At 49.7% G+C, this 21,713-nt stretch overlaps 1 protein-coding gene across 6 annotated transcripts in view; it reads right to left on the bottom strand.

Moving 5' to 3' along the window:
* Positions 1–604: 604 nt before the first annotated feature.
* The window catches only part of ARHGAP40 (Rho GTPase activating protein 40), a 49,736-nt gene continuing 28,627 nt past the window's right edge, over positions 605–21,713 (bottom strand). The window contains exons 6-16 of one of the 6 annotated variants that reach the window (XM_077951807.1): positions 16,556–16,721; positions 13,508–13,599; positions 12,818–12,895; positions 12,278–12,437; positions 9,456–9,538; positions 7,346–7,552; positions 5,049–5,189; positions 4,081–4,250; positions 2,687–2,906; positions 2,526–2,581; positions 605–1,478 (exon numbers count right to left, since the gene is read on the bottom strand). In XM_077951807.1, the coding sequence (XP_077807933.1) occupies positions 2,543–2,581; positions 2,687–2,906; positions 4,081–4,250; positions 5,049–5,189; positions 7,346–7,552; positions 9,456–9,538; positions 12,278–12,437; positions 12,818–12,895; positions 13,508–13,599; positions 16,556–16,721 (1,356 nt within the window). In that variant the 3' untranslated portion in view covers positions 605–1,478; positions 2,526–2,542. Of the gene's footprint in view, positions 1,479–2,525; positions 2,907–4,080; positions 4,251–5,048; positions 5,190–7,345; positions 7,553–9,455; positions 9,539–12,119; positions 12,438–12,817; positions 12,896–13,507; positions 13,600–16,555; positions 16,722–21,713 lie in introns of all 6 variants that reach the window. The other 5 variants (XM_077951806.1, XM_015149008.3, XR_013399938.1 and 2 more) reach the window with 5 other exon arrangements.

Raw genomic sequence — 21,713 nt, 5'->3', positions numbered from 1 at the left:
TTCTCCAGTGGAATTAAGCTCGAGACGCCCCCAGTGGTAGCTTGCTTGTGATTGGGCACCCTTTTATAGACTCCCTCCCCCTCTTTCTCTCATATCCCCACTCTCTTGCATTTCTTAGGACCAGTATTTGCACTTGAATCTTTGCCTCACATTTTGCTTCTGGGGGAACCCAAACCGAAGACACTGGATTATTGTGAAGATTAAATTTGTGAACCTCTTGGCACATGTTAGATGCTCAGTAAACTCATTGTTAAATGAACAAATAAGCGAAGCCTCACCTGGTCTGAGGATACAGACCCAGGGCCGAGGAAAGGAGGAAGGGCGAGACCTGGGACTGTAAGAGATGAGAGGATTCCCAGAGAGGCTGTCCCTGCAATGCCCCCACCCTTCAGCAACAGCTGTCATTACTCTATGCCTCCGCATTCTGAGTTTTCTTCCTGTCCCCCCGGTGGTTGTGGGTTCAAGGCGTGGCTGGACCACATGGGCCAGAGCCCTTTGAGCAGCTCAGCAAGATGCTCTCGTCACCAAGCTCCCATGTCAACTCGCTGGAAGGACAACACCCACCGAGCGCGGGACTGGAGAGAAAAACACTTAGGCAAAGTAAGCGTGACATTGAACTTGTGCCTTTAATGTTTAAACAATTTAAATATCGTATTACAAAATGACAAGGTTATACAAATCAACATGTAAAGCATGAGAGCTGTGAAGCGAAGTCTTCCTCTGCCCAGTTCTCCTGGGGCTGATCATGGCTGCGATGTTGGCTTCCTCTCCCTGAGGCCCCAGCTCCTCATCCTTGAAGGACTCTGAGAGGGCAAGGGGCTTGTCCAAGGTCATAGAGCTCTCCTGGTCTTGTTTCTGGTGCTGCTGCCACTACACATTGTAGGGCCACTTTCAAAACAATCTTACCTGGGGGAAAAAAATCCAACTATCTCTTGATAGAGGTGCTGCATTTTTAAATTTCCTCCAGTCTAGAAGCCATGGACAGAAGCCTATGGAGATCCAAGTGCCCCAAGTGATGGTGTCATAACAGCAAGCTTGACGTAGGAAGCAACTCTCCGGAGAGCTAGGGGGTGGAGGGGAGCGAGGGCTTTGTGTGCGTGGTTAAAACATGAGAACGGTGAAGGGAAGTTCTTCCTCTGTCCAGTTCTCCCAGGGCTGTGTTGGCTTCCCCTCCCTGAGGCCCTGGCCCCTCATCCCCTCTGAGTGGAGAGAGCACTAGTCCTGAGTCTATTTCTGAGGGGTCTGAGAGGCATTTCAGAGAACGATGCCTTGGAAGAAAACTCAGACCTTCCCTTGAAATAGCTTTGTTCTCATGCTGGGTACATGGACACAGAGCCAGCAGGGGAGAGGAGGAGGCATCCAGGCTGCTCCTGAGAGTCGCAGGGTTTAGGTGGGGCTCTGTTTAAGGACCCACTCGCCATGTGGGTTGGCACGGTACAGATCTAAGAGGTAGGCATCTGGGTCCAGGCGATGCTCATCTGTGGGAAGAAGGGGTGAAGGAGGTTGAGTGGGAGGCTATGGGAGACGCTGTTCCCCTGCGCAGAGCCCTTCACCAGGCAGAGCACTGTCCCCTGGCTGTATGCATTTTAACTGCTACAGCTCACAGTTACCTCTTCTGCTGGAGGACTGAGCTCCGCTGAGGGAAGATGCCTTGCCAGAAAAGTGACATCCCCTCCCCCTGGGAAAGCCCACAGTCAAGACCGATGGACACAGACTACCAAAGACTAGTCTCCTTGCCTCAAAATGCAACCACTCTGATGTGATTTGTGCTCTAGAGCCCCCTAGTGGATCAGGCCAAGCTCCAGGATGCAGACACTCCTGGTCCCTGCCCTTTCCCTATCCTCCTTCACTCCTTCCCTTGGAACCCTTTTCTTGAGGGGCACCCGCTCAGTGCATCATGTACTACTGATGCCATGTCTTAGCCTCTGCTTCTTGGCCAGTGGCCCTCAAAGTGTGGCCCCTCGACCAGCAGCATCCGCAACTTCTGGGAACTCATCAGAAACACACATTCTCAGGCCCCACCATCTGTGTCTTAGCCCTCCAGGGGATCCTGAGGTTCCGGTAAAGTCTGAGGATCATTGTTCTAGAGAATGCAAAGGGAAACAGCTGCCCATCCTTGGTTCCCACAGAGCCAGGGACCTCCCAGAGCCGGACATTTATTTGCAGAATTCCTTAAGGACTCCTTGGCCCCTGGGCCAGGGATGAGGTCCATCCCAGCTAGGGTGTCCCAGAGGAGTCAGTTTCACTGGTGGAACTGCCAACCTTGACACTAAACAAACCTTCTGCCTCTCTCTGCCAGCCTGAGGCCAGCTCCAGGCAAAATCCAAACTCTAGGATAGGCTCCTAAGACTTGCACTTTAACCCTACAGCAGGACTCTGCCTGATTTCATTGGAGATAGAGGCCTGAGGGGAAGGCTTATCTCCAGGCAGACTCTGGCCTCCCCCAGAAGGGCTCAGTGAAACTCTGAGGTCGAAGAACTCCCAGGGACCCGGGCTCTGTTCCCGTTTCCCACAGTGGAACTTACTGATATTCCCTCCAACTTCATAGAGGAGGATGTTGGCTGACTCCATGGGCCTGTGGCTGTAAAACAGAGAAAGAAAAAAAAAAAACTCCTGCCTTTTCCTTCTAGAAACAGCAAGACCAACAACTGTGATGGCCCCCAGGTCTGGAAAGGGCAGTCCTCACTGATTTTCGGTCCCACTGGGGAGAAGACGTATAAGGACCCTCCTGAGAGAGCTGGAGCCAGTGACAGAGTCCCGCAACCAGGGGCTGGGGAGAGGTAGCTGGAGGGCACGTGGTGAGGCTCAACCAGAGGTGCACCCCGCTGCGAGGCTCCTTCCTTCCGGGCATCAGAATGGAGACTGCGAGGGCAGGGGAATGAGTGGTGACAGATGGGGACAGGAGCCTGCGGTGAGGGGAAGATTTTGTGTCAAGATGGATTATGGACATTGTATGATTACATATGATAATTATGCTTATCATGTAAGAATCACAATTATTATATGATAATTATGGGTATCCTGAGTTCAATTCCACGGCCTCTTATCTGCCATGTGGCCTCAAGCAAGCCCCTTCTCTTTTCTGAGTCTTAGTGCTCCCATCTGTTCAAGAAGGAGCTGAACCAGACAGTTGCTGAAGATGACAGTCTGAGGATTCCTTGTGCCAATGCCAAGAAGGAAACTCTTGAGGGCTCAGGCTGTTTCCTGTACCCTGGGAATGATGGCTGCACATCAGCCCCCGACCTTCTTCCAGATCCTTGGCCAGGCTCTGCTCCTTGCTGCAGAACCTTTGCCGTGCAGTTTTCTGTGCCAGGAAGCTTCACCTCGCTCCCAGACGACACCAGCTTCCTTGTCTTCTAGATACATTATTCCCTGTATTTCTTGTGAAACCTAATACAGTTTGTAACTTGATCTTTGGTTCGTGACTATTTGCTTTATGTCCAGCTCTTCCTCAGGGCTGTGGGCTCTTAAGAGCAGGGCCTCTGTCTGTTCTTTTCATGCCTAGTCTATAATTCTCTTAATACATGGTGGGCCAGGTGCGGTGGCTCACGCCTGTAATCCCAGCACTTTGGGAGGCTGAGCTGGGCAGATCACTTGAGATCAGGAGTTTGACACCAGCCTGGCTAACACGGTAAAACCCTATCTCTACTAAAAATACAAAAAAATTAGCCAGGCATGGTGGCAGACGCCTATAATCCCAGCTACTTGGGAGGCCGAGGCAGGAAAATCGCTTCAACCTGGGAGGAGGAAGTTGCAGTGAGCCAAGATCACGCCACTGCACTCCAGCTTAGGTGACAGAGTAAGACTCCGTCTCAAGACAAAACAAACAAACAGAAAAACATGGTGCCTGGTGGTGGGCATTCATTAAATACTATTAAAATGAATGAGTGAGTGGTAGTCATAATGATTATTACTTGGAGCCAAGAAGCTCTCTAAGGTTGGAGAACCCATCTGACCACCCCAGAAAGGGAAGGCCAGGCCAGGCCAACAGCATGTGTAACTCCCTGGTGGCCTTCAGCTCCGGGGTGCAGAGCCCTCCCTGCAGGGGAGAGGCTCCTGCCTCCAGGAGGTGCCCCTTACTGTAGAAGGAGACTGTTCATGTCCTCACTGCCTTCTTGACCCTTGGAACCAGTGCTGAGGTGCTCTGTGAACTGCCTCAGGACGTGGGCCACTTTGGTGCTGGGGGTGAGAGGCACCTTCAAGGGATCCTTGATAGGCCAGACCACCTGGATCTTTGCCACCTTGGGAGTCTGCAGAGAGAGAGAGGAAGATCCATATACACAGGAGCCAGTATGCCTGGAGTCCAAACATGGATGCATAAACATGCATACATGGCACTTACACAAATGCTCACGCTGAAAATCACAAGATGCCACACACACACACACGCACACCAGCCACTTGGGCACAGATCACAGACATACACATTCTGGATGTGTGTACACACAGACACAGACAAACACGCCTGTGTTTCTACGCCTGTGTTTGTGTTTCTATGCCTGTGTTTCGCACTCGTACACATAGCAGGGGTACATGCAACGCACCCACAAACACAGACATGTAGGTTTGTATAAAGACCCATCACCCACACATCGTGCACGATGCAGCCTCGACGCTCATCAATTTCTCTGATCGGGACTTTAATAAGGAACCGTGTTCAGGAACCCTGCCAGGAATACTCAGTATTTTTGGAAGGCTCTTCCCTTGTACTATCCCCCTCCCAGCCCCAATCACCTCACACCCCGCAGAGCGACCCCCATTTTCCCAACCCTCGGCCGGGGGCTGCCTAAAAATGGGGCTGCGGAGATGGCTTCTAGGGGAAGTCTCCGGGTCACTCCATTTCCCCTTCCCAACTCGCTGCTAAGCCCTCGTTTCGCAGCCACGCCTCCTCGCTCCCCGTGACGGCGCCGCAGCGCCCCCTGGTGGCCTCACTGGGCCGTTGCTGGTAGCACGGTAGCCGGGACCCGGAGGAAGGTAAGCACCACGCTCCAGGTGCCCTCCTGTCGCCTAGGGCCCTTCTCCACCTGTCTGGGGTCGGAGGCACTCACCGCCTCGAGGCTGTCCCCCGCCTTGTCCCTATCTGCGTGCATCCTCCGCAGCCAAGTCTTGAGGCCCGCGTCGCAGAGCTGAGGGCGCCTGCTGCTGCTGTCGTTCAGTTTTCGCACCTGGGCGACCAGGAAAGAGGCGACCTGGCCAGAAAGGATCGAGTCTCGGCAGGGTGATAGGACTGCTGAGGCCGAGAGGCAGAGCCCCCTCCAGGGTCATCGTGGCCTCTTCCCTGGCCCAGCGTCCCACAGGGCTTGGAAATACGCATGTGCTGAACTTGGGACGGAAGCACTGGTTTGGTGGAATGAGGAGGGGGCGTTCAGCCCCTAAAGTGGGCCTTGGAGTAGGGGACCCTGAGAGTGGAGCCCACCCTGAGGCTTAATGGACAGTGGTTCCCCTCGACAGAGGCTGGAGGGTCCTGCACCTGCTGAGGGATAGCTGCTTACTGGCACACTCAGGCAGGGGTGTCCCCAAAACACACCTGGGGCAGGCTCTGCTCTGAGAACCTCCAGACAGCCCACACTGGGGGATTCCTATAGAGGCCTCCAGCTCAACCCATGCCTCTCTGTGGGATCCGAACCCAGTAAAGTCAGAGAACCCAGACTCCATGGACCCTGATAACAACACGTTTCTGTCTCCCAGGGTCTGATGGAACTGGGGTCGATTCTGAACTCCCCTCTCTGCTATGTGTGTGCTGACTAAAGGTGACACACACGGGGAAGGGCAAGGGTGATGGGGGTTCTCCCCTTTCACTTTTTCTACATCTATGTTGTCTGAAGCTTTTCTAACAAGAAAACATTCAGGAATTTCTTGAATTTTAAAAGCTCTCTCCAATAAAAAGAAGTATAACAATCCAATGTCTTTTAGTAGCAACATTATCTCAAAGGGCTGAGTGCAGAGAAGAAAGGAACTATGGGGGTGTAAGGAGTGTATGAGGGAGGAGTAGGGGACTTTTGACAGAGGAGTTGACTCTTGAATTGAGAGGTCTTGAAGAATGAGCAGAGGACAGCAGGCTTCTGCCATTTAAAAAAAAAAAAGGTGGGGGGAAGAGAATTACAGGCAGAGTAAACTGCATAAGCAAAAATTCAGAAGTGTGAAGTACTAGATGAGTTTGGAGTGCCAGCTGGCACTTGCTGTGTTTAGAACATAGAAGAGTGCCCAGCAGGGTCAGAGAGAAACTGAGAACAGTCAAAGAGGGCTTCACTTGCTGGTTTCTGGAATAGGAAATCTAACCTAATGACTTCACGGAAGGAGGGAGGGATAGGAGGAAGGACTGTGGTTGGATGGATGAGTGGACAGTTGGATAGATGCATGGTTGGTAGATGAGTGGGTGGATGGATGGGTAGATAGTTGGATAGATGCATGGTTTAGTTGGATAGATGCATGGTTGGGTAGATGGGTGGATGGATGGATGGGTGAATGAGTGGATGGATGGATTGGTAGATGAGTGGATAGATGCATGATTGGTGGATGGGTGAGTGGATGATAGATTGGCGGATGGGTGGATGGGGGAGTTGGAGGAATTAATGGGTGGATGGGTGGTAGGTAGATGGGTGGGGGGATAGGTGGGTAGGTGAGTGGGTGGGTGATGGGCAGATGCATAAATGGATGGGTGGGTGAGTGAGTGGATGGATGGATGGATGGGTAGGTGGGTGAGTGGGTGGGTGGATGGGAGACTAAATGGAAGTATGAATGAATAGATGGAGGGAAGAGGATACACATCTCTGGGTGAGAAAGCAGCCTGGTCAGCAGTGGTAGATGGTGCTACCTTGTGTTCACAGAGTCTCAGGAGCTGGAGGGGTCTCAGTGCTGCGGGCACCATGCTGACCCTGCAGAGGGGCCTCTCTCCTCCTCTGGCTCCTCGCCTTGCTGTCACTTGTTACTCAGGGCAAAGCTCATAGTGGGGGCAGGGGGGCAGGGGTATCCCTGTTATCTGGTTCCGGGCTCTGTTTTAGGCAGGCCCTGTGATCCTGGGCCTCAGGGATGGGGCTTTCTCAGCAGTATAAAAGCTTTGATGTGAAGGAATTATTTGTGGGAGTTGGGGGAACTCCTGCAATCTGGGGTAGACCAGATGGCAGCAGACTGACAGAGAGGCGTGGCAGCGGAGACAGAAAGGGAAGACGCTTCTTGGTCACTAAGGCAGGGGGAAGAAGAAAACACAGCCCTGTGCAGAGGCCAACAAAGGGCCTGGAAGGGACACACTAGGAAACTGAAAGGACAATGCCCAGGCTCCTGGAGAGCAGCGGCGACAGGGCAGCGGCACCCAGAGGAGGGATACCCAGCACCCAGCAGCACTCACCGTCCACAGCAGATCCTGGTAGTGCACCATTATCCGCACCACCTCGGCTGCCCCCTCTGCCAGCTGCTTCTCCTTGCCTTTGGGGAGTTTGGGGGGCCGCCCATGGTGCAGAAAGAGGTTAGGGGCCATCACGGTGGAAACATTCCACAGAGTCATCTTGTTGTGCTGTTCCCGGGCCACCACCTTCCTGAGGAATTCCAGCAGCGCCTGGGGAAGGGGGCAGAATCTCCCTCAAACCTCAGCCCATCCCTGGCGCCTCCCCACCATCCCCAGGGCATCCTGATGCATGACAAGGGGGCGCTAGGAAGGAGCCAGGAGCTGGGAGAGCAGCAAGAGGGGCTCCTGTTCCAGCTGTGCCACGAGCCCACTCCGCGGCCTCTCTGTGTCTCCACTTCCTGCTCTGCGGTGCGTCCAAAACACTTTCCCCCCTGCTCCCTCAGAGACTAATGAGACAACTGGGTCAGACTTCAGCTTCCAGGTAGAAAAGGGCCACAGGTCTGGAACATGGGTCATTTCCTGGTGAGGCCTGGGACAGCTGCTTCTTTCTGGAGTCTGGATCTACCCAAAATGCAAAGGAAAGGATAGGGAAGCAGAGACGCTGGGAAGAGCAGGGGAAGGTGATAAGACCTACTATTTACGATGTATTCTTTGGATTCCTGGGCCTTTAGTTGGTACATCTTATTTAATCCTCACAGCAACTTTATAAGGTAGTTTTTTTGTTGTTGTTTTTTGTTTTTGTTTTTGAGTCAGAATGTCACTGTGTCACCCAGGCTGGAATGCAGTGGTGTGATCTTGGCTCAGCTCCCTGCAACCTCTGCCTCCCAGGTTCAAGTGACCCACCCACCTCAGCCTCCCAAGTCGCTGGGATTACAAGTGTGCACCACCACACCCAGCTAATTTTTGTATTTTTTGTAGAGACGGCGTTCACCGTGCTGGCCAGGCTGGTCTCAAACTCCTGACCTCAAATGATCCTCCCGCCTTGGCCTCCCAAAGTGCTGGGATTACACACATGAGCCACTGCGCCTGGTCAAGGTAGCTCTTATTATTGCATGCATTTTATAGAGAAGGAAACAAGCTTGGAGAATGCACCAAGAGTCACACAGCCAGTAAGGACAAAGGGACAGAGTGAAGAAGGGAGGGACTGAAGAAGGGAGGGAGGGATTGATGGATGAATGGATGGATGGGTGGATGGATAAAGAAAAGAAGATGAATAGATGGATGAATGAGGATAAATGGGTGGAGGAAGGAAGAAAAAATGGAAAGGAGGTGGAAGGGAAGGAGGGAGGGAGGGAAGGAGGGAGGGAGGGAGGAAGAGAGGAAGGGAGGGAAGGAGGGAGAGGGGATAGGAACAGAGGACACATATTGAATACACTGCAAAGCATCATCTTCTACCCTATGATTCCTTATGAGTTAACTTTTATGATTTCCAAAACAATTAGACAAGATGCTATTAATGCTATTATCATCCTCATTTTACTGAAAAGGAAGCAGAAACTCAAACAGGAAGATCTGGGGCCTCTTCACAGGCTGACCCTGGAGGCACATCTGGAGTCTGACCAAAGGACAGCCAAGAGGGTATAGGGAGCTGGGCAAAGGCTGAGCATCCACTCCTATATGACAAGGGGAATTTGCTAAGGGTCTTTTCCCAAACTGATTCAGCACGGAACACCAGTGCTGTGCAATGCTTTCCACAACAAAAGAGGTCCCTGATCAACTGAGTTTTTAGAGTGCTGCATACTCTAATCCCACTTGGAGATTCCTCTCAATGCCTCAATATACCAAAGGCTTTGAGAAGTCCTGGGGAGAAAAATATTCTTAATCTTGTTTCATGAACTCTGTGTTTACTTATCCAGGCTTGGCCACAAGGTGCTAACACTTGTTAGCACCACGTGGAACTGATGCTCTGCAGTGCCCACTCTGGGACTATCCCCTTTCAGGACTCATCCACTTTCTTTAGGAAAAAGTCTCAAGAGAGGTCTGTGTGGGTCGTCACTGAACCCTAGCACCTGGCAGAAGTTGCTGAATGAATGAATAAATGAGCACATTTGGAGCCATGGCTGTGGGTGTGGGCTGACATGGCAAAGTGGTGGTGGTGCATGGTAACTCTTACCTTTAAGGCATTTCTGTTGGGTTCTGGGAGGATGAGGATGAGCAGGTGAAGAACCTGCAGGCGCTGCTTCAGGTCGGGGATGTCTGCGGGAAGGGAGGGACCTCAGTCTCCATGGGAGGCTCAGGGACTCCCTCCCTCAGTCTGGTCTCTTCTTGGGGAAATTCCAGAGCTGGAAAGCCAGGGAACAGCCAGGAATCCCTTTTTTCATAAGGTGCGGGACTATTTCCTTGTCTAGTGTTGGCTCAGACAGAGCCCTGACCAGTGCTGGTGGAGAGATTCACTTGCTGTACTTTGTGTAGCAAAATAAACACACACATGCGTGTGCATGCACGCACATGCCGCACACACCCAGATATGCAGTCCAGGCTACAGCCCAGGGTCAGAAATGCAATGAACCAGCAAATCACCCTTAGGAAGGGAGACAGAGAGCTCAATGAGCCCAGACAGAAGGTTTCATGAAACCCTCTGTACTGTGAAGGTTGAAAAGGAAAAGCCGTCTCACACCTGGTGTCAGGATCTCCGGGGAGAGGAGGCGGGTAGGAGGAGGTAGTAGTTATAGATTCAAAGAAGGAGTTCATCAGAGCCAGACAAGACTCAGCAGCTGAGAGCTGCCTGGAACCTGGAGAAGAGCCGCATAGGAGACACAGAGGCTGAGCACCCGGGGCCCCAGGCCTACAACCCCGTATGACTGACCTACCTACCTACCTACCTTCCTTCTTTCCTTCTTTCCTTCCTTCCTTCCTTCCTTCCTTCCTTCCTTCCTTCCTTCCTTCCTTCCTTCCTTCCTTCCTTCCTTCCTTTCCTTCCTTCCTTCCTTCCTTCCTTCCTTCCTTCCTTCCTTCCTTCCACTCTCCCTCCCTTCCTTCCTTCTCTCACTTATCAACAAATACCTATCAAGTACCTGTCAGGTGCTATGCTCAGTCTAGGCACCTGCGACACAATAGTGAAGGAGGAAAATAAAGTCGCAGGCTTGTGGAGCTTACATTTCAGAGGGGAGACACAATACACAAGCAAAGAATAAATCAGAGTATGATGGGCATCACTGCATCATTATAGAGGCTAGCAGGCAGCACGGAGTGTGGGGTCACGGAAGGCCCCTCACAGGCTCTGACAGCCAGCTGAAACTTAAAAGGCAGGAAGCAGCCAAATGAGGGCGGAGGGAGGTTCCATTCAGAGACAGCAGCAAGTGCAGATGCTCCAGGGAAGGAAAGAGGAGGGGAAACAGCAAAGTGGGAGGGCCTGACCAGACAGTGGGGAAGGAGGAGGCCAGGAGGAAAGGGGGCCAGAAATAGGCAGGACCTGAGCCGAAGCAGGTGGGCCCAGTAAGGAGTGGAATCTTATTACAAGGGTGCTGTGGAGGATGGTAACAGCATAGGGAAGGGATCTGATTTATGTTTTGCAATGAGGTCGAGGCCAGGCCTGATGATTCATGCCTGTAATCTCATCACTTTGGGAGGCTGAAGTGGGAGCATCACTTGAGGCCACAAGTTTGACACTAGCCTGGGCAACATAGCGAGACTCCCATCACTACAAAAACATTTTAAACAAGTATGCCAGGCATGGTCTCATGTGCCTATATTCTTAGCTACTTGGGAGGCTGAGGCAGGAGACTCACTTGAACCCGAGAGTTCAAGGTTGCAGTGAGCTAGGATCATGCCACTGCACTCCAGCCTGGGTGACAGAGCAAGACCCCATCTCTTAAAAAAAAAAAAAAGAAAGAAAGAAAAGAAGAAGGAAAAAGAAAACAAAACACTGAGGTGAGAATCAAAGGTCAGAGAAGACTTCTCAGGATCCCTGTCCCCTCCCCTAGCTTGGGGGTGGAAATCAGACTGCCTGAGCCTTGAAGATTTTTGGAGAATTCAGACAGACAGGGAGAACCTCATGGTCATGAATGAGATCTCAGGAGAGCTGCTCTATTTTTCTGAGAAAAATAGAAGAGACTATGTTTGTACATTGTGGATTGTGAAGAAGTCCAGACAGGAATATATATATATGCAGACTATACATAGAGCAAGGTCCGTGCAATACATGCTGATCTGCAGATGCACGCACAGATGGACACAGATGGACATGATCTGCAGACGCGCACACAGATGGACGCAATCTACAGATGCGCACACAGATGGACATGATCTGCAGACGCGCACACATAGATGGACACGGATGGACGCAATCTGCAGACGCACACACACAGATGGACGGGATCTGCAGACGCCCACACAGATCGACGCAATCTGTAGATGCACACACACAGATGGACGCGATCTGCAGATGCACACACAGATGGACGCGATCTACAGACGCGCACACAGATGGATGCGATCTGCAGACGCGCACACACAGATGGACGCGATCTGCAGACGTGCACACAGGTGGATGCGATCTGCAGATGCGCACACAGGTGGACGCGATCTGTAGATGCGCACACAGATGGACGTGCACACACGTGTGTCCACAGATACACAGGTAGACGATGCTGACAAGCTCAACCCCATGGATATCAAGATGTGAAGGAAACCAGTCCACGCGTCCACGTGAGAACTAATAGGGACTGTAGTGTGCAAAACCTTAGCCTTCTCTCCTCACACACCTGCACATGCACACATGCCATACAACACACACAGGACAGGCATGCACATGCATATGCACACATATTGGGCTCACATGCTCATACTTGCTTCTTCCCCCATTGGTTGGACATTTCTGGAACAGACATTTCCAGGAACAGGCAGTCCTGCCTTTGCATGGCTTCCCTCTCCAACCAAGGCCAGTGACATCCAAATCTCCATCCTTGCACAGGCTAAGGGCTTGGGCACACTCACTGGGCACCACAGCGAAGGCCGGGAGGTACTCAGCCGTGAGCAAAGGCGTCGGCAGCTTCCGGATGAACCTTTTGAGCAAATCGGAGGCGTCATTGTGATGAACCTCGTCCCAGCTAAAAAGGCCAGCATAGAAGTCTCTCTCCAGCTTCTGTTCCAGCCCCTACAGGAAGGAGGGGCACGAAAACACAGTTGGCCCAGGGCTCCGGTAGAAGCTGCTCTACCACTTCCTTGGGGCTCATCTGCAAAGTGGGGACAACAAGAGCACCTCCCTCGTGGGGTTGAAGTGAGGACGAAATGGCCTAAAGTGCGTGTCACTGAGCACAGGGCTCTGCTCATTAAGCGTTGGTGGTCTGACTCCAGGGCCCACGCTCTCCGCCATCATGCTCATCGTACCACCTTCAGCCTCTCAAACCCTCAACCCACACAGAGACCAAAGACAGATCACCGGCGAGCCAGGGACTGGATTCTCTCCTGGCTTAACACACATGTGAGGATGCGGGAGATGCAGCCTTAGTGAAGCGGCGGAAGCCAAACCATTACCTTGACCCTGGCCTGGGATCCGGGCACCCTGAGAATGCCTTCCGTGTCCAGTCCTCTCTTTTCCAAACAGGACAGCAGCTGTCAGAGAGAGAAACCAGCACTTAAACTAGGAAAAGCTGAAAAGCAGGATTCAAAATGGTGTGTTTGTCTCCCATGAAAATCAGAAAGAGGGGAGTACCCGGAGAAGGGTTTCCTTCAAAATAATAATAGTTTTTGTGACCACCTCCATGAGCCAGGCATTGTGAGAGCTTCATACAGATTTTTCTCATTTAATCATTGATAAGAGGAGGACACTGTTATCATCATCCCAATTTACAGACGTTGAAAGGGAGGCTAATGAAAGTTCAAAAATCCACCCTTGACTTGAAGATTCAGAAGTTAAAAAGAAAAGAAAAAAAATCCACCCCAAGGATCACTTGAGGCCAGGAGTTCGAGACCAGCGTGGGCAACATAGTGAGACCCTGTCTCTACAAAAAATTTAAGACAAAAATTTATAAAATAAAAACAACAACAACAACAACAAAAATCCACCCGGGTCTCTGAGCTAGCGAGTGCCAGAGCCAGAATTTGAACCCAGGTCTGCCTGATTCTAAAGCCCATCCTTTCACCCCTTTGCTAGATGTCTCCTGACAATGGTCCCCAGAGCCAGCCTCTGAAGGATTACATAAACCCAAGCTGGGGACGACTTACGGCCTGAAGGACCAGTGGGACCTGTGTGCTGGGGAGGACTTTGTGGTCAGCTTCTAGCAGGCTGTCAAGGGGCACACCGAAGAGGCGAGTTTCTGCAGGAAATCAAAGAGCAGAAGGCACGTTTCACTTCCTGGAACGACCACTGGGCTTGGACCTGCAAGATCTCCTGGGCAACTAGAATCAGACCCCTTTCCCTGTGGAAGGACTGAGCTCTCGAGAGAATGGCCGGACCCAAACCTCTCCTCTTGAGCAGATTATTTGGCCTCAGCAGTAATGAAAACATCACTGCTGAGGAGATATGTCTCAGAGCAGAAAATCTCAGCTGAATAAAGAAGTATTGAAAGGGCCGGGTGCGGGGGCTCAAGCCTGTAATCCCAGCACTTTGGGAGGCCAAGGTGAGCGGATCACCTGAGGTCAGGAGTTCGAGACTAGCCTGGCCAACGTGGTGAAACCCCGTCTCTACTAAAAACACAAAAAAATTTTAGCCGAGCGTGGTGATGGGTGTCTGTAATCCCAGCTACTTGGGAGGCTGAGGCAGGAGAATTGCTTGAACCCGGGAGGCAGAGGTTGCAGTGAGCCAAGATCACACCACAGCACTCCAGCCTGGGCAATAAGAGCGAAACTGTCTCACAGAAAAAAAAAAAAAAAAAGTCTTGAAAGGGAAGTACGCTGCTGCTTCAGGGAGCACCAGGTATAAAAATGTAACAGCAGCCCTGGGTCGAGCTCTGGCTCTGCAGGATGGGCCAGGTTCTAGAGAATGTATTCCCCAGGTCCATCTTAACCACCCTGGCTTGAAGTCTTCTCAGGCAAACTCCTCCTTCCACATTTTCTCCACACCTTCCTTCTTTCTCCCTTCTCCGGCCTGCCCCAGCTCTGCTAGATTCCTCCCCCTGGTCTTTTTTATTCCCCATCCTCTTGTCTTTAAAGAAACAAACCAAAAAACCAAACCAAAACAAACCAAAAAAATCACAGTGCATAATGCTGACAATGACACAGCAAGATGAACACTTTCGCACACTGCTGAAGGGCAATATTATCTCAAGAACTGAACTCATAAATGTAATCTAAAGTAATCTAAGATGCATTCAAAAGCATATACACAGCAGTAGTGATTGTGTCTTATAGTAGGAAAGATATGGGCATCAAAAATGTCCGCTAATAGCGAAATGGTTAAATATATTAGAATATATCCACAAGGAGGAAAATAGTGCAGTGATTAAAAATCGTGTTTTCACTGAGGCAAGGTGGCTCATGCCTGTAACCCCAGTACTTTGGGAGGCTGAGGTGTGAAGGTCATTTGAGCCCAGGAGTTCGAGCCAGGTCTGGGCAACATGGAAATACTGCCTCTCTACAAAAAAATACAAAAATTAGCAGGGTGTGGTGGCACACACCTGCAGTGCCAGCTACTCAGGAGGCTGAAGTGGGAGGGTCACCTGAGCCTGGGGAATTTGAGGCTGCAGTGAGCTGTGATCATGCCACTGCACTCCAGCCTGGGCAAGAGAGAGAGACTCTGTCTCAAAAATAAATAAATAAATAAATAAATAAATAAATAAATAAATAAATAAAAATCATGTTTTCAAGGAATATTTAATAGTTGTGGTAGATGTCACTATTGTTCTAAATTCATTACCCCTCTTTGTATCCACACCGTTGGCCATGTGAATTTGCAAATCTTCCCATTAGGGAAGCACAGCGTACCTCCTCACCCCTTGCTAGGCCATGTGACTAGTTTGGACCAATGGCATGGGAACTACATGATGCAAGCAGAGGCTTAAAATGCATTGTGTGGTAGAGTTTGCCCTCTGAGCTTCTGCTGTCACCATGAAACTATCCTCCAGACGGCCAGCTGGTCCCAGGAGGACAAAAGACCTGAGAGCAGACCTACACTCAGCCAACAACTTGGAGCCAAGCCCAGCCTAGATCAGCCAAGCTACACCCAGTTTACCCATAAACACGTGAGCAAGAGTAAAGAGTTTTTAAGTCATGAGTTTGGGGGTTGTTTGTTATGTAGCATTATCATGACAACCACTAAATGATACAATAACTGGAAAATGTCCAAAATTCTATATATATAATACTCTATAATATAGATCAATAACTATGATATATTCTATTATATATAATGGAATTATGAAACAGGGTCTTATAGTTTTATATAGAGTTGAGACAGAGACTCTCTCTGTCACCAAGGCTGGAGTGCAGTGGCATGATCAAGGCTCACTGCAGCCTTCACCTCCCAGGCTAAAAGTGATCCTCCTACCTCAGTCTCCCGGGTAGCTGGGACTACAGGTGTGCACCACCACGCCTGGCTACTTTTTTATTTTTTGTAGAGACAGGGTCTCACTATGTCACCCATGCTGGTCTCAAACTCCTGGGCTCAAGTGACCTTGCCACCTCGGCCTCCCAAAGTGTTGGCATTACAGGAGTGAGTCACTGCTCCCAGACCATAATTATATAATATGAGGTGAAAAAAGGATACACACACATACACACAAAGGAAGATAATGCACGAAAAATGCTTTTCTGAATTATATTTTTTCCTTTTTGTATTTTACTCTATTTCACAAATTTCCCACAACGAGCAGGAATTGTTTTCATATGCAGAAAAAAATGTAAACAGAAGGAATATAGAAGCTGAGCATACTGGCCGGGCGCGGTGGCTCACACCTGTAATCCCAGCACTTTGGGAGGCCGAGGCAGGCAGATCACGAGGTCAAGAGATCAAGACTATCCTGGCCAACATGGTGAAACCCCGTCTCTACTAAAAATACAAAACTTAGCTGGGCATGGTAGTGCACACCTGTAGTCTCAGCTACTCGGGTGGCGGAGGCAGGAGAATCGCTTGAACCCGGGAGGCGGAGGTTGCAGTGAGCCGAGATCGCACCACTGCACTCCAGCCTGGTGACAGAGCAAGACTCCGTCTCAAAAAAAAAAAAAAAAAAAAAAAAAGCCGAGCATCTCTCTATTGGTGGGAGAGTTCGTGTACAGCTCCCTGGGAGAAAGCCAGGACTGTGGCCACAGGGCTTTCCCTGGGCCGGGGCTGCTCACCTGCCGCTTTCCACTTCCCCGCCTTGCTCCTCTTCAGGTCCAAGCCAAGGACGTCACAGAGCGCGGTCAGCTCTATGAGGGCCAGAGAAGGTACCTTCCTCATATCCTGCAGGGACAAGTCTCCTATCCTCGTCACGCCAAGTCTGCCTTTGGGGATGGTAAACTTCTATTAATAGAGAGGGAAGTAAAGACAATTTGTCAGGCTATGTGTCTGATGGGTATTTGGGGGCTCCCCCTTCTCCCCTGGGCATTTAGGCGGAAGGAAGAGCAGCGTGGATAAGAGCTGGTGCTCAGGAGTCCATCCTCAAGTCAAGTCCAAGCTCTAACTCTTGCAAACAGAGTGACATTCTGAGCCTCTGTTTCCCCATCCATAATCATAAAATAGAGCCTACCTCAGAAGGTTTTTGCATGTTTGTTTGTTTGTTTCTTTGGAGACACTGTCTTGCTCTGTTGCCCAAGCTGGCGTACAGTGGCATGAACATTGCTCACTGCAGCCCCGACCTCCTGGGCTCAATTGATCCTCCTGCCTCAGCCTCCTGAGTAGCTAGGACTACAGGTATGTACCCCGACACCTGGCTAATCTTTATATTTTTTGTAGAGACAGAGTTTCTCTATGTTGCCCGGGCTGGTCTCAAACACCTGGGCTCGAGCGATTCTCCCACCTCAGCCTCCCAAAGTGTTGGAATTACAAGCATGAGCCACCGCAACGGCCTCATACAATTTTAGTGGGAGCAAATGACCTAATGGATATAAAGTGCTTGGCACAGTCCCAAGCATATAGCGAAGCCTCGAGAAACAGAAACTGTTTTCACTGCCTGCCCTCCCACAAGAGGACCTGGAGAAGAGGGATCACCCCATGGGCTTCTTATTCTTGCTTCTACTCTTGCCCTTTGTTCCTCTCCCTCACCAGGTCTCTCCCCAGCCTTGGCCATGCCACCCGCAGAAATAAAGAATGCTCAACCCTGCCATCTACAGGCCACATTGGGAATCTGCAGGCAGCTCCAGGCTTTCCTGCCGCCCAAGGTCAGAGAAGGCAAGCAGGAGGGCCAGGCTTGCTCAGCACTGCCTGGAGGGCATGGCCAGACCACTTCCCAGTGCCCCTTTCGAGTGAGTGCTCAAAGGGGAAGAAATGGTAATTGATGCTTATAATACAGCCTAGTGCTTGAGGCATGAGCTATGGAGTCACACCCCCGGGGTTCAAATCCTTACTTTACCTGTGAGTGCAAGCAAATAATTTTACCTGTGTGTTCATCTGCAAAATGGAAGTGATAACAGTATCTACTTCACAAGACTGTTGGTAAGATTAAGTTCAATAAAGTGTATGAAACATGGTGCCTGACACATAGTGAGTACTCAGTACTTATTACTACTTTTTAGTTTATTAACACAATTATCACCAGCTTAATAGAATGAAATTAAATCAAATATGTGAAGTAGTTGGCATAATGCTTAGTGTGTGGTAAAAGATCAATATGTGATGCTTTTAGCATTATTATTATTATTCACAGGAGAGTCTTGCTCTGTCGCCCAGGCCGCAGTGCAGGGGCGCAATCACAGCTCACTGTAACCTTGAACTCCTGGGCTCAAGTGATCCTCCTGCCCTAGCCTCCTGAGTAGCTAAGATTACAGGCACACACCACCACACCCAACTTTTTTTTTTTTTTTTTTTTGAGACGGAGTCTCAATCTGCCACACAGGCTGGAGCGCAGTGGCATGATCTCTGCTCACTACAATCTCTGTCTCCCAGGTTCAAGCAATTCTCCTGCCTCAGCCTCCCAAGTAGCTGAGATTATAGTTGTGCACCCCCACACCCAGTTAACTTTTGTATTTTTAGTAGGTCTGGGGTTTCACCATGTTAGCCCAGCTGGTCTCAAACTCCTGACCTCAAGTAATCCACTTGTCTCGGCCTCCCAAAGTTCTGGGATTACAGGCATGAGCCACCATGCCTGGCCCACAACCAATTATTTAAAAAAGTTTTTTTAGAGATGGGGTCTTGCTATGTTGCCCAGGCTGGTCTCAAATTTCTGGCCTCAAGTGATCCTCCCACCTCGGCCTTCCAAAGTGCTGGCATTACAGGTGTGCGTCACCATGCCTGGCCCTTTAGCATGATTAATTATTATCATCATTCATAATTTAATGGAGAAACACTGTCAAAGAAAAAGACAAGATAATGTTGAATATTAATTATCTCTGATGTTTTAGAAATAGAAACCCATTATTAAAAAATTTTAGGCCAGGCACAGTGGCTCACGCCTGTAATCCCAGCACTTTGGGAGGGTGAGGTGGGTGGATCACAAGGTCAGGAGATCAGGACCATCCTGGCTAATATGGTGAAACCCTGTCTCTACTAAATATACAAAAAATTAGCCAGGCATGGTGGTGGGTGCCTGTAGTCCCAGCTACTTGGGGGCTGAGGCAGGAGAATGGCATGAACCCAGGAGGCAGAGCTTGCAGTGAGCCGAGATTGTACCACTGCACTCCAGCCTAGGCAATAGAGCGAGACTCTGTCTCAAAAAAAAAAAAATTTAGGCCAGGTGCAGTGGCTCATGCCTGTAATCCTAACACTTTGGGAGGCTGAGGCAGGCAGATGACCTGAGGTCAGGAGTTCGAGACCAGCCTGGCCAACATGGTGAAACCCTGTCTCTACTAAAACTACAAACATTAGCTGGATATGGTAGCACATGTCTGTAGTCACAGCTACTCGGGAGGCAGAGGCATGAGAATCACTTGAATGTCGGGGGTAGAGGTTGTAGTGAGCTGAGGTTTTGCCACTGCACTCCAGCCTGGGCAACAGAGTGAGACTCTGTTTCAAAAAAAAAAATTAAAATAAATAAATACATATAAACGTTATTTGATGTACTATCACTAATGGAAAATATTATTACTAAGAGAAACTAGGTGTAGAGTACATGGGAGTTCTGTTTTTGCAACTTGCTGCGGACCTAAGAAAATTCCATCTGAACGAGTGGAAGTACTCTCACATTGGAATAGAGGCTACTGCAGGGGTGGGGCTGGTGTCCTAAGCAGTAGAGTGTGGTAGTCAGCTGGGAAGGCTCTGGGGTCAGGCTGCCAGGAGTTCCTGTCCTGGCCTTTGTGGGAGCCAATTCTGTCACTTCTCCTCTCTGAGCACCAGGATATGGTCTGGCTATGTCCCCCACCAAATCTCATCTTGAATTCCCATGTGTTGTGGGAGGGGCCCTGTGGAGGTAACTGAATCATGGGGGCAGGTCTTTCCCGGGCTGTTCTCGTGATAGTGAGTAAGTCTCACGAGATCTGATGGTTTTAAAAAGGGGAGATTCCCTGCACAAGCTCTCTTCTCTTGTCTGCCACCATGTAAGACATGCCTTTCCACCATGATTGTGAGGCCTCCACAGCCATGTGGAACTTAAGTCCATTAAACCTCTTTCATGTCTTTATCAGCAGTGTGAAAACAGACTAACATATGCCACTTCTCTCTTTTTTTTTTTTTTTTTTTTGAGACAGGGTCTTACTCTGTGGCCTAGGCTGGAGAGCAGTGGTACAGTCATAGCTCACTGTAGCTTCAACCTCCAGGTGCAAGTGATCCTCCTGCCTCAGCCTCCCAAGTGGCTAAGACTACAGGCCTGTACCATCATGCCTGGCTATTTCAAAAATTTTTTGTAGAGATGCGGTATTGTCATGTTGCCCAAGCTGGTCTCAAACTCCTAGACTCAAGCAATCCTCTCGCCTTGGTCTCCCAAATTGCTGGGATTACAGGCGTGAGCCACTGTGCCCGACCCTATTTCTCTTTTTTTATATCATACAGTCAGGGAGCAATGAGGGCACTAGAAGCCTTGGGAACAATGTCCTGGGCCAGGGCAGCCCTCAGTAAAATGTTACCTAAGATTGCATCAACTGCATCATCACGTGGTCAAAGAAGAAATACTTCCTTTAGTAATAGCAGGACTGTGAAAGACTGTATTTACTCCATGAGAGAAGTAAGAATAGTGGTTATTCTGCAGGGAAAGGAATTACCAGGGAAGGACATGGGGGAGCTCAGGTGGGGTAGAAAGTTTCTCTCTTTCTTTTTTTTTCCCCCTGTATTATAAGTCATCAAGCAAGGGAGGAAGCTTCTGTACTGATTTGTGGTGTTTACACAGGCATACACACCAAGCTGTACATGGTAAATATCTGTGCACTTTACAGCGAGTTATAGTTCAATCTTTAAAAACCTAACCATCAATGATTACATCCTATTTGGAAGGAACTATGCTGAGATAACTGAATATTTTGGAAAAAAGAACGGCCAGGTGCAGTGGCTCACACCTGTAATCCCAGCACTTTGGGAGGCTAAGGCTGGAGGATTGCTTGAGCCCAGGAGTTTGAGACCAGCCTGGGCAATGTATAAAGAACCTAACTCTAAAAAGTGTTTAAAACTTAGCTGGGCATGGTGGCATGCAACTGTAGTCCTAGCTACTTGAGAGGCTGAGGTGTAAGGATAGCTTGAGCCTGAGAGGTTGAGGCTGCAGTGAGCTGAGATGGCACCACTGCACTCCCGCCTGGGTGACAGAGTGAGACCTTGTCTCAAAGAAAAAAAAGAAGGAAAGAAGGAAAGAAAGGAAGAAGAAAAGGAAGGAGGGAGGGAGGGAAGGAAGGAAGAAAAGGAAGGAAGGAAGGAAGGAAGGAAGGAGAAAGAAGAAAGAAAAAGAAAGAAAGAAAGAAAGAAGAAAGAGAGAGAGAAGAAAGAAAGAAAGAAAGAAAAAGAAAGAAAGAAAGAAAGAAAGAAAGAAAGACAGAAAGAAAGAAAGAAAGAAAGAAAGAAAGAAAGAGGAGGAGGGAAGGGGGGGAGGAAAGAACAGAACTAAAATATTGGGTCTCTCTCTGTCACTCCAGGCACTAACATTAATTTTAAAAGTAACTAGAAAAACATGTTGATGGACAGTTATGAGCTTGCTGGAGGAGGAAGGGCTTTCTAAGGATAAAAACAAAGAGCATGGAGACAATACTGACAGAACTGTTAGACTGTAAGCACCCTGCTCCCCAGTCTTGACACCCAGCGGTTACTCCGTAAATATTTGTGGTATGAATTAAATGAATGAATGATTGGACAACTTTTGTGCTGGGTGCCTGTCAGTGTGCAAGGTGTGAAGAGACAGGTGCTGGTGCCTGAGCACGGGGGACCTAGCCACCAGCCCCGTGG

Source organism: Macaca mulatta, chromosome 10 (assembly GCF_049350105.2).
Source record: "Macaca mulatta isolate MMU2019108-1 chromosome 10, T2T-MMU8v2.0, whole genome shotgun sequence".
NCBI lineage: Eukaryota > Metazoa > Chordata > Mammalia > Primates > Cercopithecidae > Macaca > Macaca mulatta.
The sequence above is the reverse complement of the archived record's forward strand: the minus strand, read 5'-3'. Positions and strand labels throughout refer to the sequence as shown.